General features: G+C 35.0%; 1 protein-coding gene across 7 annotated transcripts in view; it reads right to left on the bottom strand.

The window, feature by feature from the left end:
- GORAB (golgin, RAB6 interacting) overlaps nucleotides 1-17,826 on the bottom strand; it is a 72,676-nt gene that overhangs the window by 47,716 nt on the left and 7,134 nt on the right. For 3 of the 7 annotated variants that reach the window (XR_014244827.1, XM_082392717.1, XM_082392715.1), the window contains exons 2-4: nucleotides 14,979-15,330; nucleotides 12,621-12,722; nucleotides 10,098-10,238 (exon numbers count right to left, since the gene is read on the bottom strand). Coding sequence is in view for 6 of the 7 variants with exons in the window: in XM_082392717.1 (XP_082248843.1) it covers nucleotides 10,098-10,238; nucleotides 12,621-12,722; nucleotides 14,979-15,330 (595 nt within the window). In the remaining variant the exon portion in view is untranslated. Of the gene's footprint in view, nucleotides 1-1,191; nucleotides 3,636-3,690; nucleotides 5,542-10,097; nucleotides 10,239-12,620; nucleotides 12,723-14,978; nucleotides 15,331-17,826 lie in introns of those variants that run through there. The other 4 variants (XM_082392712.1, XM_082392714.1, XM_082392713.1 and 1 more) reach the window with 4 other exon arrangements.

Here is a 17,826-nt window from a genome sequence, read left to right on the forward strand (position 1 = left end):
TTTTTACTCTATAATTCAAATGCCAATCTAGCAATGAAATATGTTCTAGGAATTCCAATCAGAGATTTTTATCAGCTGACTTGGAAACCAGCTGTGCTCTCAGTGAGTACAAAGATTTACCACCTGCAATTGCTATAATTCAGTAGAATTATGCAGAGGTGAAAAATTTGAGAAAAACTTTTTATTTTAAATGTATTGAGAACCATACTTTAGGAAATTTTGCTTCTCTGAAACCTATAAAAATGGCTCTAATTTAAAGAAAGTAGTACGGTCTCAAGTTATAACTCTTAAATTCTGGAATTCATGTTTACCCTTCAAAGTATGCCTTTTTAAGATAATGAGTGAAAATTACTACAATTTGGTAAACCCTATCTTTTAAATAGAACGAGTGAGAAAACAAAGCAGTTAACTCCTAAATTACATATCACATCATTAAGAGCCTTGATAACATTACGCTCTAACTATCTGAGAAGAGGGAGGAAGAGAAGAGTAGTTAAACACCAGAGAGGAACAGTTCTACGAAGCATCTCAGTAAACTCATGGCAGTAATTTTGAACCAGTAATTTCGTTCATAACATTTCATAAATTGTTCATAAAATAACAATTACTGGGGCTTCCCTGGTGGTTAAGAATCTGCCTGCCAAGGCAGGGAACACGGGTTGGAGCTCTGGTCCGGGAAGATACCACATGCCGCGGAACAACTAAGCCCGTGCACCACAACTACTGAGCCTGCGCTCTAGAGCCCGCATGCTGCAACTACTGAAGCCCGCGCGCCTAGAACCTGTGCCCCGCAACGAGAGAAGCCACCGCAATGAGAAGCATGCCCACCGCAACTAGAAGAAAGCCCATATGCAGCAACGAAGACCCAAAGCAGACAAAAAGAAATAAATAAAATAAAATAAAACATTAAAAAAAAAGAAAATAATTATTGTGGATTTCTGAATCCATATATCAAAAGTCTTTCAAGTGTATTTTATGATTTTAAAAGACATCAGGGCTATCCTGGAAAAACCAGTGCATATGGTCCTCATACCAATGAGCCCCCATCCTCACTCATTTGCTCTGTTCCTCTCACACATGGGAGACAGCTGCCTCGTACAAAACGGATGCAATATAACTTTGTCACTTATATCATCACCTGAGCACTTGGATACCACCCTGGGAAAGCCAAGTAAGGTAAGTTTTTCAACATAATGGTTTCAGTGGACCTTTTATTATAGACATTTGAAAGCATTTCACATGTACAAACACAAACCCTGAATGAGTTATAAAGCAAAATTTTCAAGTGGAAAAATGCTGTGAACTTCATGGCCTAATATATGTACGAGATCTATCAAGAGTTTAGAACTGCAACTTTACTAGCACTTTAACACGAGCCAGTCGGCCAACATGCCATAAGTGAAATCTCTGGCTCTCAAATTCCTCAACTGTAAAATAAGATGATTAAATCGAATCATCTCTGAGGTCCCGTCCAATTCATTTATTTCATGGTTCTCATTTCTCCTTGTACCTTATAAGTACTTAAAGTATAGACTGAGAATTAGATTGTACCTACCTGCATTTAGCCAATATTATAGAAGCTGAATTGATGGATTTTCCCTAAAAGAGGCTCATACAAAGGAGGTAAGTGTATCTATCGCATGGAGATAACAGGATACATTATTGCCACATAGTGCTTAAGAATACACACTAAACTGCTTAAAACTTTGAAAGGTGACATGATAAATGCATTAGAATCGTTTATTCCTTAGAAAAATAAGAGTGTATTGGACAATGAAGCTTTCCGTTTTTATGTATGTAATTCATAAATTAAAAAAACAACTATCTACATAAAAGCCTCTGCTTAGAGAAGTCAGTAATGGAAAGCTATAAATTCAACTCAAATTACATAATATAAAAATACAAAGTTCATCTGCATTACTAGAAGGTAATACCCTCAAACAAACTCATTTAAAAATAGTATGTCCCCAACTTTTCAGAAGTTATTATGGATACAATGTTACATTTGTCCTTATCTTCTTTTATAATAGTTCTTTAAGACTTAAAATGTAGTATTTGTACTTTTGGAATTTCTGATAAATAGATCATAATTTAATGTGATATTCATAGATTTTGTGATGAAACTACAATATTTATTTACACATTCACATATAACACAATGTAGTGGTCAAGTATTAGTGACAGTAATTAACAAACTATTGAAGTAATAAGAAAACCATCATTTTAACAATTTAAATGCTTTATGACAGGATAATTTATATCCAACATATAAAACACATATCTTAGAGGTAACTTTAAGAAAATATATCAACTTTTTTAGATAATCCAAAGTAGCAATAAGATTTTTTTATATTATTTTCAGCCTGCAGAAGGGTAAATTTAATCAATGTGCCGATTAAATAAGAGACAATATTATTAATAGTGAAATTATTTATATATGACGGTATGTGTATATCTGTGTGTGTGTGCGTGCGTGCGCTCATGTGTATCAACTAACCAAAACTCAGGTTGTAAACTAAAGCCATTTAAAAGGCAAATTGAAAACAAAAGTGATGCTGGTTTAAGTTTTCTGGTTCTTTTCATAAACTACAACTTCCAAGTTGTGTTTTACAATTCTAGTGAGATCCAAATAGATAATTCAACCTACTACTTTTGTTGGCTGTTCCTCATTCTTTCTTTTTCACATGTTAGCTTTTATGTCTCTTTACTGATTACATAAAATAGTGCTCTCATTCTCAACATTTCTCCCAGGAGAAGTTAAATGAGTTCAATTAGGTATTGAGTTCATTTTTCACTTTACTTTTCAGTATTCACCTGGTCTAAAAACACTATTAACCATGTAGTTTTTCTTCCATCCTTTTAAATCACTTGTTTTCACCCAGTAGTAAGCGTACAATGAAGGAACTGGATCAAAATCAAGGTGAACTATGCCTCCATATAAAAAATTATCATAATCTGAGATTTTCTAGAATGTTCAAACGTTATACTAAAACCAATGGACTTAAAAATTAATACTGCTTTGAAGAGGCATTTATCAGAGGTCATGGCATGATCTACAACAGAAAGTTCAGTTTACTGAATGTCAGTTGTAAAGAACAAACACTGGCACCTCATGTGGTCAGAGCAGCTGAAATGTCTTTTACAGTAGTTTCCACTTCTTGCTTTGGCTGGTCTGGATCAAGAAGGGCAATGCTACTGGAGCTTTCACACTGTTCATCTACCTTTGGGGAAGCAGCCTGGTCTTGATGCTTTTTGTTCTCTTTAGCACACCCTAAGGTCATACTCTCCCCAGAAGGCTGAAATGGCCTCTCTAAATGAACCACTTGTTTCCCTACTTCTGCTTCTTGTTCACACAGCAGTCTCTCCACCTCCACCTCGAGCTCCAAAGTCTCCTCATCAGCGTGCACATCTAGTTGCTGCATCAACTCCTCCAACTTCTTGGCCTTGCGGAGCTCGTTTTGCTGTATGATCGTGCAAAGGTGCTCAGTGAGCTGCTCTTTAAGCTCAGTCTTGCGCTGTAGATCTAGCTTTGCTGTGACATACTCTGCTTCAGCCCTGTCAAACCGCTTCCTGCAGGGACAGGTACAAAGACTGGTCCATTAGTTTTCCATTGAAGAAGACAGTCAAAGGAGGGCCTAGAAATAATAATTAAACTCCAAAATCGGGAAATATATATATATATATATATATATATATATATATATATATATATATATATATAAATAATGAAAATATGGCTATTAATACTTTACGAACACTTATCTACACGTTAGACAAAGTAGGCTATTGCTGCTGAAACTTCCACAACATGCACATTTGGACTCTCCTAACCTAACAACATTCTTCGGCACCCATTTCCTCTTTCCAAGGCTGTGCTTGAATGAAAGCAGGCTGAGAGGTTAATTCAGTGGTGTGCTAGCTCCAGTGGGGGAGAGCCCTAATTTGTAGTGTTTATCAATTTCTGTAGTAAAAATACTATTACTATGGCCAATTTCAAGCTATCAATGTGACAACACTGAATACAGAATTGGGAAGAGATACACAAAATCTCTCTCACGAACCAGGGCAAGCCAGCTCCAGCACACAACTGGTTAAATTTATGAGAGAGAAAATAATAAGAGATGGAGAAAGTAGAAAATCTCTATCTTTTGATTAATGGAGTAGAAAAGGAAGAAAAATTTTGGAGGAGGACATGGACAGTGGTTCAGAAATGACAAGAGCACAGCCAGCCCAATGACACTGGGTGAGAGTAAGAAGTAAACACCAAGTAGAAGAGAAAACTTCAGGATAGGTTTAAGCAGGGTTTCTCAACCTCAGCATTACTGACAACTTGGGCCATGTAATTCTTTGCTGTGGGGAGCTGTCCCGTACATTGCAGGATGTGCAGAGCATCACCGGCTTTCTCTCCTTAGTTGTCAGTAGCACCCACTGGTTGTGAGAACCAAAAATGTCTCCAGACATTACCAAATGTCTCCTAAGGGGCAAAACTGCCCCCAGTTGAGAATCCCCAGGTTAAGTTGTCTTCACCCTCTCCACTCTGTAACAGACTACTGTTAGACTTTTATTAAGAAAAGTTTATTATTTTTACATATATAGAAACTCCATAGGTAGGTAATGCCAGACTTATTTGAAGTAGGGTACAACCCTTGGAAGTCACCTTGCAATCTTCCTTTTTCTTTTTTTCTTCTTTTTTGCCTTTTCCATACAATGCGTTGCTTTTCTTTTTGCCCAGAAGAGGATGACCCCTACCTACCAACTAATTATTCTATTTAGTTACCACTAACAGTTGTGAAGGCCATGATGCCTTACCTGTTATGACTGCCTTACCTTACTCAACGTAATAAATAATTTCTAATACTAGAGTTATAGCAAAAAAGAAACAGGTATATCTCCTTATGCAAGATTCTCTGTCTTGGAGGGAAATATAGTGAAAAAATAAAAGGCCTTGTTTTTAGAGAACCCAGGGTTCAAAACCTGCCTCTGCCATTTACTATGTGTGTACCTCCCTTGGTGAAGGCTTTTTCTGGATGTAATGAGCAGATATTGAGTCATACTCACTCAGGTAAAAAATGGGTTTTATTGTAGGATACAAGAGGCAATCTCACAGGCATGTCATCAGAATCAAAGGCTATTGCTCATGCTAATGCTGAGAAACCACAGTTTCTCTCATTTAGGCTTTCCTATCATATTCACAGCCCAATATGGCCACCAGCTGTGCCTTGACATCAAATTCACTCCACTCAATCCCTCAGTGTTCCAATCCCAAAATTCCAGAGGGAGGGCCTGGGTTGGCTTGGCTTGACTCGTATCAGTTTAAACAGAACTCTTAATGCCAGGCCATGCCATGCACCCCAGTTTAGTCTATGGATTAAATGTTCTGAAGTTCCCATCTTTGTTCTTATCAGGTGTGTCCCACGCTCAGCATCATGGATACAAAACACAGCCAGGTTCCTGTGGAAGAGGCTGGAGAAAAGGCATGCAGTGACTGAAAATTCCAGTATGGTGACCAGGGGTGGTTTCTTGAACTAAGTCTTGGTTTATCTGTAGAATGGTGATGAGAATAACACCTCAAAGGAGTGTTAATTAAGCATCAAATAGAATAAACAGGGCAAGTGCCTAGCCCAGTGCCTGGTAGGCATTCAAGAAACAGAACTTCTTCTTCAGAGCACCAGAATAAAAAAGCACTGTTAGTATACCACTAAACATGTATCTAAAATTAAAACTATGTACAATTTAAGGATTTGGTATTTATATTTGAAAACTTATTTATATTATGTTCATTTCTCATATTTCATTTTTTTACTGTCATCTAGTAAATATAAGAATGAGAACTAGATGTTTTTCAATTACCCCTATGTTAAAAGAATTGTTGTAAAGGAGCTGTGTTGGGTATCTGGATCCCTTATTTCCATACTTTATAACATATCCTGTTTATGAATGTTCTTTCATCAAGCTTAAGAGCTCTGACAACATTCTCTATAGGTATACATATCTTGTCTCTCCCCCCAGCCCAAACCTCCCTTCTCTGCAAGTCTGTGGTCTCCCTCAGCCAAAGTCAGTTAGTAAAGATTTATTGACTGGGCTCATGAATGCTGAATTGAAATTAAAATTTGCAAATAGGTCCCTAGGTTTCCATTGATCTTTCTTTCACCCTGGATAAATCACTGAAGATTCTGCATTTTGTTTATTTAAAGTCCTTCTGGCCAGAAACACGCATATATATATATATTTTTTTTTTACAGAGTGATTTATGTTCAAAATATTGATTAGTTTCACAAACTGCACTATGAGTCTGGGGGTCAGGGGGATAATACCAAATCAGAGTATGAAGACATACTTTGGAACAGAATAATAAGAGCATTATACATAACACAGTAAGACAAATTGAACTGGAAATGTAATTATAGAATTGTTTTATTATTTTAAAGGAATGTTGAATGATTTAATGAATCTTATTTAAAGGATTCTAGAAACTGTCTCTTGGTTTTGGTTCCCCCAAATTTTTTAAAAACACCGTTAACCCTTGGCATGTCATTAGGTTCCACTGAAATACTTAGTTCTTCAGTTTCTTTCCTGAGCAGTTCTAACTATTTGTAAGGATCAACATATCATAATTTTTATCCTTTCTTAGAAGTATTCCAGAGAACAAAGAGAAAATTTACTTATATTTTGAAAAATAGACTTTAATTATATTTTGCAATTACTATATGGGTCCACTTCTATAAACCTAAGACACGTTATGGGATTGTTGAAATATATTTTTTCCTGTATCTTGAAGCATTTTGTCATTTCATCACCCTAGGAATTATTTACTCATTACTCATCAATTATTCACATTTATGCTAAAAAAAAATTAAAATAATAAGAAAACAGAGAATGATGGAATGACCTAAAAGGATGATACTATAATGAAATAAATCATCATCGCTTAGTTTCCTTATTGTTTTGCCAAAGTATTACATCACCTTTAAATAAGGTATAAAAGAAGACTGGAAATACCACACTTGTAATCTGCTCTTAGCTTTCACTGTTCAGAGGAGAATTATTACTTTTCATTTTCCACCCAGAATGACAAAGAAAATTGACAGATGAAGACACTTTGCAGTTATTAGACAAATCAAAAGATGCATGTTGTGGAGACCCCCCACAAAAGATACTCATTTCCTAATCCCAAGAACCTGTGAACATTTCCTTAAATGGCAAAAGATGTGACTAAGTTAAAGATTTTGACAGGAGTCTATTCTGGACTATCCAGCTGGGCCCTAAATGCAATCACATGTATCCTTTTAAGAAAAAGGAAGAGGAACTTTTGAGAGAAAACAGGAGTAATCAATGAGACTATGGAGACCCAGAACTGAGTAGTGTGGCCACAAGCCAAGGAATGTCTCCAGCCACCAGAAGAAGCTGGAAGAGGCAAGGAATGTATTCTTCCCTAGAGTCTCTGAAGGAATAATAACCCCACAGACACCTTGATTTCAGACTTCTGGTTTCCAAAAGCATAAGAGAATAAATTTTTGTTGTTTTGAGCTACCCAGTTTTTGGTAATTTGTTATGGCAGCCCTAGCAAATCAATACAAATGCAGAGGCAGGCTAGATTCTAGATGGTGAAACTGATCATGTAAGTGAAATCTCAGAGTATGAGTCTTCAGAAAAACGCATCCTAGATGAATTTTCTCAAACTCAAGAATCAATGGGTGAAAAATATATTTCTGAGGATAAAAAGGAAATACGTTATTCTCCTAGAATTAATAATTTCAAGAGGAAGAATTTTATCATACAATATTTTACAAGTACCTGGACCATCCTGTGTGGTTGAAAGGATATAACGATATTCTTTCAGCTTTTTATAATGTTTGCAGTCAAACATTACTTGATACAAAATTTTTTGACAAAGGTGTTTTCTACAATCCTTTATTCTTACTTCTTTAAATTATTCATAAAATGACTTAAAAATTTATGTATATATGTTTACACGTGTATGTGTGCATGTGCGTATGGGAGCGTCTATTAAACATCGATGGCAAATGGTGATCATTGTTTTTCCTGGTATACTGAGGGTTAAAGAAATGTTCTACAGGCAGCCACTCTAGTTTTACAAGCTGGTCTGCGCAGCACATGGCAGCACTGTAATCACAGCTGTGAACAGCAGCAGCAGTGACAACTCTCTCCGCTGGGACACTCCAAGTGCCATCTCCTCAGAGGTGGATACCCTGACACTGCTCTACAGAAACCAATTTTAGGATGAATTCTGGCCTATTCGTATACAAGAACATTTTGTGGACAGAGCACCATGCCAGCCACTACAGAACTACAATGTTTTTATTAAAAAAAAAAATCAAGGAAATCTCCCACAGAACCACAGAAACTGACTGCCCTGGGGATTACCTTCTAGTAGAAATCTAGACCATAACACTATATTGCCAATCTATAATTTCTTAATAACCACAGATGTAAATTTAGAAAATATTGTCTTAATCTTATGCATGAACAAGATACAATTCTGGTTCTAGTCTAAATTGTCAGTGGCTTCTCTTTGACTTAACTCAAGAGCTTATGTTTTTAAAAATAACCTCACACATACGATAAGGATATTCACATACATCTATGTCAATACTAGTATCATGATAAACTGTCATCTTTAGCTTAAGAGATGCAAAAATTCACCATATAAAATCTTTTTACTATATAAAAAGGTACTAAAATGTCATTAAAAATATTCATATACTATGGGATGTCTTCTCTTTTAACCAGAATCCCACCTTCTTTGTGGTTCTCTGAAGGCTAAAACTATGACATTTCTTATATAATTTTCAATGTACAAAGGCATCCTCTCCAGCCTCCCCTAGGACAGAATTAAAACACGATCAAATGATTTTTCTGTGGAGATATCCAGAATAACCGGAATTATTCATTTAAGGAGCTACAAAGGCATAAAAATGTTCCTCTGGCAAACTTAAGTTACAGAGAATAAAATGTGCTAAAAATCTAGGCTTAGTTTAATCTTAATAAAATCTTGGTCACCTCCTTAATGACTTTATTAATAGAAATGGAACCACCAGTTATCAGCTACTGATGGCATTAATTTACACAGTTAATTAATAAAAGCAACCCATTAGGTCTAATAGCATATGGTCAAACAACAATTACAAAAATCACAAGGACACCACAAACCTCTTTCTTAAACAATAAACAGTGAATTAAAAACCACAATCAAGCATTTCCGCTTTATTAAATTGTTATATAAACATTCTGATGCTGTGGTTTACCCTGGACTAATGCGGCACTCTGATTGATTTCTAGTGTTACAGAGAAAGATGCAAAACTGAGTCATTAACACAGCATTCCCTTGTGAAAAAAGACAAACCAGGATGATTAAAGCAACGTAGAAAGGACTGAAAACCCTGAAATTGGGCTTAATTTTTTGCTTTTATCTGTTTGCAAAGTTCATGTAATTCTTTACATGTGTTAGTTTGTTTTGAGAATATGCAATGATGATTTTTTCTCTTTAAAAAAATGCCAATCATTGAAACCAAGGAAACACATGATAGCAAACCATTTTATATAGAGTATAATTGAAAAAAAACAAAAAAACAAAAAAACTTCAAGCTTTCAAGACAAAGTGGTATTTTCTTTCAAATACTCAAAGGTTTTAAAAAATAAACTAGATCTCCTTTCTTTGATGAAAACTGAAATGAGAAATAGGCTAGTTCCTATACCATCTCACATAATCAAAATTTCTAAAGGAAAGAGCATAGACTTGGTGTTAGAATAATACCTAGAGTTCTGGGGCAAGTCATTTAGACATTTAAAGAGTCTCAAACGTTAAACAGCTGATGGTTTAGCAGGAAAGACTAAAATGTAAATAAATAATGCAAGAAATGCTCTAACAGGGATATAAACAAGGTCAATGGGTAGGGCAGAGTTAAGGAAGACTTCAAAAAGGAGATACTTGATTTAGTATAAAACTGGAATAAATACAGCGCCTAACAGGGTCATTATGAGGCTTAATGATGATATATATAAATGCCCTGGCCTAGCTAGCAATAAACGTTAACTAAATTAAACTCCTTGTTCAGAGTTCCATTTCCTCAACTTACCAAGCATATGAATAGTCAAGGCTGGCCTGATCAATCCGGTTCCTGAGGATTCCAATGTCAGCTGACACCATGTCATCTAAAGCCTGTAACTCCTTCTGGATCCTCTTTAGTTTCATGGTTTCTGCCTGAGTTCTTTTAGATCTATAAAATGAGGAATATGAGTGGAAAAATAAAAACATTTTAAAATCATGTATCCATACACAATATAAGTGAAAAAAGCAAGCCACTGTGTATACAATATGATTATAATGTGTAATTTTTAAGAATTAAAAAAAAAAACAGAAAAATTGAGATAAAACAAATGCTAGTAACATTTTGGTATGTCTCTAAAACTGCATTTGCACTTTTCCTCCTTACTAGTCCAAATTATATATTAGTATATACTTTTTTATACACAAGAAAAAAAGTAATTAAAAAAAATACCAATAGAGAGTTCACTCATAGGCCTATAGTCATTCCATAAGGATGAGAATAAGCACTAAAGGGATGTATCTGTATAGAGAACTGTATATGCTGGAATACTGAACACAGCTTTCTAAATTCCAGCCTTAAACTCTTCTTGATAAGCCTACTTTCATTTGTCTGATACTTAGTGGACGCCAAGAACAGATGCCTACATTAAACACCATTTCTTTATATGTCTGAGAACATCTACTTGTTTTTTTTTTTTTTAATAATTTTTATTGGGGTATAGTTGATTTACAATGTTGTGTTAGTTTCAGATGTACAGCAAAGTGAATCAGTTATACATATACATATATTCACTCTTTTTTAGATTCTTTTCCCATATAGGCCATTACAGAGTATTGAGTAGAGTTCCCTGTGCTATACCATAGGTCCTTATTAGTTATCTATTTTATATATAGTAGCGTGTATATGTCAATCAATTTTAATTTTCTTAAGAGTCATTTCCCCAAACTTCTTTGATTCCTCTTCTCTAGGAAAACTACAGGTCCTCAAAATTCTTCTTTCTGGGGCTCAAAACCAAACACTCTTTTTGTTCCTTTGCTTAAAAGCAACCTCAGCCTTCTCTCCAACCCCAAGTACATCAGCTACTTAAGAAACAGAATAAACAAATACAAAAGCCAACCTTTAATCACAATTCCACTCATTTCAAAATTTCATACACATTCTCACAGGAGAATAAAACTCCCAATAAAACCACTATACTGCAACTTACATTCTCCTGATTTCTACTCCATTATGCATTTACCCTTATTTTCTGCCCAGAAAAGTTAACCACGTGATCTTTTTACTTCAAGTGATTCACTATCCATTTAGTAATAATCTAATCAGGTTATATTTCCTTAAACTTCTGTCTACAGTAATACTTTCTGTCTTAAATCAAAAGCACGTAGAGAAGAGTAAGTGCTGAGCCTGTAAATCTTTTTGTAAAATCCCGAGTAAACAGCCTCCCCAACCTCTTCCAAACTGAAGACTACTAAAATGCTTTTCAATAATCATTTTTCAATAATCACATTGTTTTTCTTCTTGAAACATAAGTTCAGTAAGTTGAGTATTTCCTATGCTTCATGAAAGATCAAGGTGTACCAGTAAGAGAAAAAAAAAATCATTATTTTCAAATACATATATCCTTTTGGCAGATAAAATCCTGAATTACTCTTATACCCACGTGCCTTTCTCTCCATCCCTATTCCTTCCTCTCCCCCTGACACATACACCAGCTTTAATGAGTAATAGTTTTGCCAGACTTTTCTGGAGATCTAAAAAGAAAATGCCTCTGAATACTTGCTTGCATTTAGTTCTCACTATCCCTCAATCATTGCTTTACGGACTGAGCTTGGTTTCCTAAGGCCACAGCACACTAGAAACTACAAAGAGGTAAGAGTGGGTGAGGGATGGGAAAAGTGGCTCAAATAGGAATGTTGTTGTTCAAGGCTTGTACAGTGCAGTAAAGGAAAAGGGATCGCTGACAAGCTCACTCTGGAAGGTGAGAGAAAAACTGAATTGTAAACAGTATGGGACAATGCTCATAATGGTGACCCACAGTCATGGATAAAAAGTTAAATTATATCATGTATCTTTTATCAGTGGGGGCAGGATACATTATTTAAGTAAAATGGCCATAGAAAATACAACTAGGATTTGTGGGTGTATAAGTCACTTATGTGGAATAATCTTATTCCTCTACGTGTCAGATGATTAAGGCCTATGTGAAAATTAAAACCTGCATTTGTTGCTAATTTACTTATGTTGATAGCTATTTACTGCTTCCTTATGAATGTGTAGATGGTTAAAACTAAAAACACTGACGATGATCCTTAAGTTTTAATTGCCCCTGTATTTATAAATACATTATAATCTATGCTTAAAAAACCCTCCTTAATAAATTAAGACTGTAATTTCAGTATCATTTGTAAAGCATAATTTGTTTAGTAGATCTTAAAAGTAATGGCTGTAGAGAAAACACCATTTATTAGAACAGACATAGGAAAATAAATATAAAACATGACAAAACTAATTACAGGTTACAAACAACCTCTCCTGGTTCAGGTGCCTCACCTTTCTGCAATAGCTTTAGCCAAAAGAGCTTTCTTACGTTTATTTTTCTCTTCCATTAGCCGTTGTTCTTGTTGGAGGACTTCCCAACGAGATTTTTCTTGCCTAGGGAGCAAAAGTATAAAAGTGAGTTTCTGAAACCCCACTCACATCTTACCAGTCTCAGTTCCTAAGCATAAAATTTAATCAACCAGATTATATATATTTTCTTTCAAAAGTCCCCTTAAAAGGAACCCATCTGTAGCTCATTATTTTGTTCTAATAGGAACAAAGACTATGATTTGAAGTAACGAAGGCTTATATAAATTGGCCCTTTGAAATACATTATACATATATAATCTAGGAACCCAAACTGGAAGCCAGAGTACTATGGCATTTTTTAGGAGTACAAAGAAACTTGTTTAAGTTAATCATGTGTTATATGCAAAATAGAAAGCAAAATAATAAGTTGTTCTGTAACTAATTTCATATCTTTTATAGTTTTCTATAATACACATCTTCACCATGTAATAAACCTTAGCACAATAACCAATGTTTATTTCATACATTCTCTTACAATTTGCTCACTTCTTTCTAGCTCTTAAACATTTTAAACAGAGTGAAACACTATGAACTAAGACTTGAATGCTGGGCTAAAGAAAAACTCCAAAGATCTGCAAACATCAATTGTCTTCCAATCTTTCCAATTCTAAAAGAAATATATTAAAATTTCCTGTAAATTCATGAACTTAATGTCAACTCAAATTAAACAAGGTAATGACAAAGCTATTTGTTCCTATTACTGTCATTTCTCACAGTCATTATATCAAAAAACTCTATTCCCAGACCTAGTAACCACTTGCAAAATTATCCTTTTCTCTCCATTCCTACAGCCTCCACCTTAGTGCTGGCATTGGTCCTCTCTCATTTTTACTATCTGCAGGCACCTCCTCCCCAGATACCTTAATTCCAGCTCACCCAGCACCCAAATGGTGTGCAACAGTGACATCTGGATTTTCTCTAACCATTATGTTTTTTTAACAGGGCATCTCTCCTTCAGAGGTCTTGGTGGTGTATTACAGCATCAAGGAACTCACTAGGCAGACATCTTCTGTTTCTGGTTCCAAGTCCTTCTTCACTTCCTTAATTCTCTACTATTTTCTGGCTTATCTTGTGCCTCTTTCAGAAAAGTGAAATGTCATCTCTGACCTTCTCTAGTATATAGTTTTCCTTTCCCCCTCTTAGAGCCTCAGAATTTCTCCGTTTTAACAACAGTTCCTGAGATTACATGTCTTCTATGAATATTTTCTCAAGTACCTAAAAAGAGAATAATTTTCCTGATGACATTCAGTCTAAATTCTCCAGCTCAATTTACACATCCCCCCCAACAACTTGTCTCAGGACTTTGCTGGTAAACTACACTTAAGACATTAAACGTATGCACTTGTTTAATTTGGGTCTCATACTTCATGTGGCTTTCTATCTCTTGTCAAAATGACTTCTTGGCTGTAAACCCCTGGTGGGCAGGAAACACTTAAAACTCAGTACAGAATCTGGATTAGCAGAGACTGGAAAAATAGGTGAGATGAGAAAAAACATAAAACACTTTGAAAAAGAAAGACTTGGAAAATGGAAAACAGAAACAAATACCATTCTTTCTTCCCTGTGAGTGATAAATCAGGAGGAAATAAAGAACGGATATTCAAACATAAACTATATAATAAAAAAAAATTCTGATTATAAGAATTCACAAGTCATAGAATGGTAATTTCCACAAAAATGTGGCTAAACCAAATTCTGGAGGTGGTTTCTAATACAAACACATTAAATAAAGAAATCTAATGATGCAGCTGAATTATTTAATTAGTCCTCTCAATTTCCAATACTCTTTCCTTTGACCATCCCTTCATGTCTCTTCAGAAGTACCCTTTTCTGGGCCAATGAAGATGCAATGTGGAAGTTGAAAGAATGGGTTCAATTTGGGGAGGAGTACTATGCATATAAGAACTGGTTCTGGTGAGTGTAAAGGGCATAGACTCTGGATCCAGAGTCTTGTAATGTGAACCCCACCTCTGCTACTTATTAGTGGTGTATTCACTTTGGGAATACAGTATCTTTTGAGTCCAAGATATCTCATCTGTAAAGTGAAAATAATGAACATGCATTGTAAGACTGTTGTAAAGACTAAATAACATAAAACATAAGAAGTGCATAACACTGCTACTTATATTTAGGTGGTACCTATTTTTCAATAGTTTATTCATTACATTTCTATGTTAGAATATAAAACAAACAAAATGTTAAAACTGTATTTCTTCAAAGCCCAATGGGAAAAAAAAGGTAAAATGGAAAAAAGTCTCATGGATATATAGACTTACTAACAATTCCACTTTCTTTTTTTCCAATTTGCAATCTGGGTTTGGAGGTAGAACCTCAGCATTTTTGTGACCTTCATGGGAATTCTTAAGTCCTAGTTCCCTTGGTTGACTTTCAATACCCTGTGGTTTTCCATCACCAATAGGAGAGGTGAGTGTAGGGGGAGTGGGGGGAGAAGAACATGGTCTTTGAGTATTAAATCTTTGTTTTGGTGCAGAAAGCAGCTGCTCTGGAGGTAATGAGGTTGATCCATCTTGAAGTCCAAGTTTTTGGCTTTGCTCTTGAAGGGCTTTTTCTCGCTGAAGTTGTTGTCGACTTTTCTTCACAGGGACAAGACGCCGCTGTGGTTCAAATGGATCTATATAAAAAAAGAGAATGGAGAAAAATTCCTTTGTGTGAGCAGCAAATAATTATAATTTCTCTAAGAAAATAAAGCATTAACATTAAACTCTGATAATTTTGCAGGGTTTTTCTCCCCTTCTCTTTCTTAAAATCCCAGGGAAAAACAGCCATCTTCTTGCAGAGTTTTGACAGTTCTCCGATCATACCGTTAATATTTAACAAAAACTACCTTAGTTCTCAATTATCTTTGAGGAAGTCCATTTGTCTGTGAGCTAGGCCTTAGAATACAAAGCAAGGTTTCAACTTGATTTGCTAACTGCCAGAAGAATCTAATATGACCAAAGTAGGTAGACAAATGAATTCTCTGATATGTCTTAAATTTGATTTATGGTTCTGTCTGTTCTTCTGAAATAAAATGGTGGTTGTTTTCAAATGGGCTTCACCTTTCTTAAATTTTAACAGATCTTAGGGTAATTTGATACATAGGTAGACATGATACACAAAGTATAGCTGAATGAAGTCTCTTAATTTTAGGAATGTTAGTTAACCCTAAATTGTTTTCTTTCATCTTCCAAACAGTCCAGGGCTGTGTTCCCCAAAGTGTAGTTAGCCTTTAATCAATGTATGCAAGTTAATTTTAATAGCAGCCTGAGCAAAGCAATAGAGGAAGATAAAACAATTGGGAGAAATTTTTTTAAAAAGCATTACGAACTAAATGATAACACTTCCATTGTACTTTTTGGATTGTCCATACCAGTATTAACCTTGTAGGTCAGACAACTGGAGAATCTTGACTCACATTCATACTATACTTAATAAGATCTGTAAGAGATATTCTTTACAAAATGCCTGAGAAATGAAACTATGATAAGTTCTTATAAATGAACTAAATGGGTTTTTTAAAATCCTGCATATTGACCTTTGAAACAACATAAGCTTAATATTTAAATTTCCGAAAGGAGAGTTAAAAGCTTTGTAGTCAAAGTTCTGGTGGTGTTTTTCTCCACACCTCAGTAACCTTAGGCAAGTCAATTAATTATTCTATACCTCAGTTTCTTCATCTGTCAAACTGGTTGAAAATGTACTTGCTCTACTTAACTCATGGAGTTGGTGTAAGAATTAAAGAAAATATTTTCAAAGACATACAATCAAAAGTAAAATGTTATTGTTGACTTTAGACAGAAACACAAAGTAGAGTACTATATCTTGCAACAGAAACTTATTCTTGGCTACTGATCTTTATTCACACCATCAGAAAATGTCATTGAGCCTGCTTACCTTTCAGTTACACTTGTTAGCTGAATTATTAATACCCCTCTGAAAGTCAGTAATGCAGCTTCCATTTTATTTTGCATTTTCACAGAACCTACCTATAAGGTTAAAAATGCTAACTTTTAAACTCCCAAACAACAAATCAGGTCACTTAAGAATTAAACATATGACCAAAAAACTCTTGGAACTAATAAGTCATTATAGCAAGGTTACAGAATACAAGATTAATGTACAAAAATCAATTACTTTCCTAGTGGCAAGGAACAAGTGGAATTTGATATAAAAAACACAGTAACATTTACATTAGCACTCAAAAAAAAAAAAGAATTACTTAGGTATAAATCTAACAAAATATGTACAAGATCTGTGAGGAAAACTACAAAACTCGAATGAAATCAGGGAACTAAATAAATGGAGAGATATCCCATATTCATTGGTAAGAAGACTCAGCATTGTCAAGATGTCAATGTCAGTTCATCCTAACTTGATCTATAGATTGACCGCAATACCAATCAAAATCCCAGCAAGTTATTTTATGGATATTGACAAAATGATTCTCAAGTTTATACAGAGAGGCAAAAGACCCAAAATAACCCACATAATATTGAAGAACAAAGCTGGACTGGCACTACTTGACTTTAATACTGACTATAAAGCTACAGTGGGTATCAGCAGAAGAATAGAATAGAGATCAATGGAATAGAACAGAGCCCAGAAATAGGCCCATATTAATACAGTCAACTGATCTTCGGCAAGGGTGCAAAGGCAATACGATGGAATAAAAATATTCTTTTCAACAACTGGTGCTGGAACAACTGGACATCCTCAAGCAAAAACAAATAAATCTAGACACAGACCTTATGCCTCTCACTCAAAATGGATTATAGACCTAATGCAAAAGTCCAAGCTATAAAATTCCTAGAAGACGACAAAATTTCTAGGAGAAAATCTAGATGATCTCAGGCACAGCAATGACTTTTTTAGATATAACACCAAAAGGCACTATTCATAAAAGAGATAACTGATAAACTGAATTTCATTAAAATTAAAAACTTCTGCTCTGTGGAAGACAATGTCAAAGGAATGAGAAGACAAGTCACAAACTGGGAGAAAACATTTGCAACAGACACCTCTGATAAAAAAGGACTGTTATCTAAAGTATACAAAGAACTCTAAAAACTCAATAGTAAGAAAACAACCTGAATAAAAAATGGGCCAAAGACCTTTAACAGGCACCTTG

This window comes from Balaenoptera borealis, assembly GCF_965194805.1.
Source record: "Balaenoptera borealis genome assembly, chromosome: 1".
NCBI lineage: Eukaryota > Metazoa > Chordata > Mammalia > Artiodactyla > Balaenopteridae > Balaenoptera > Balaenoptera borealis.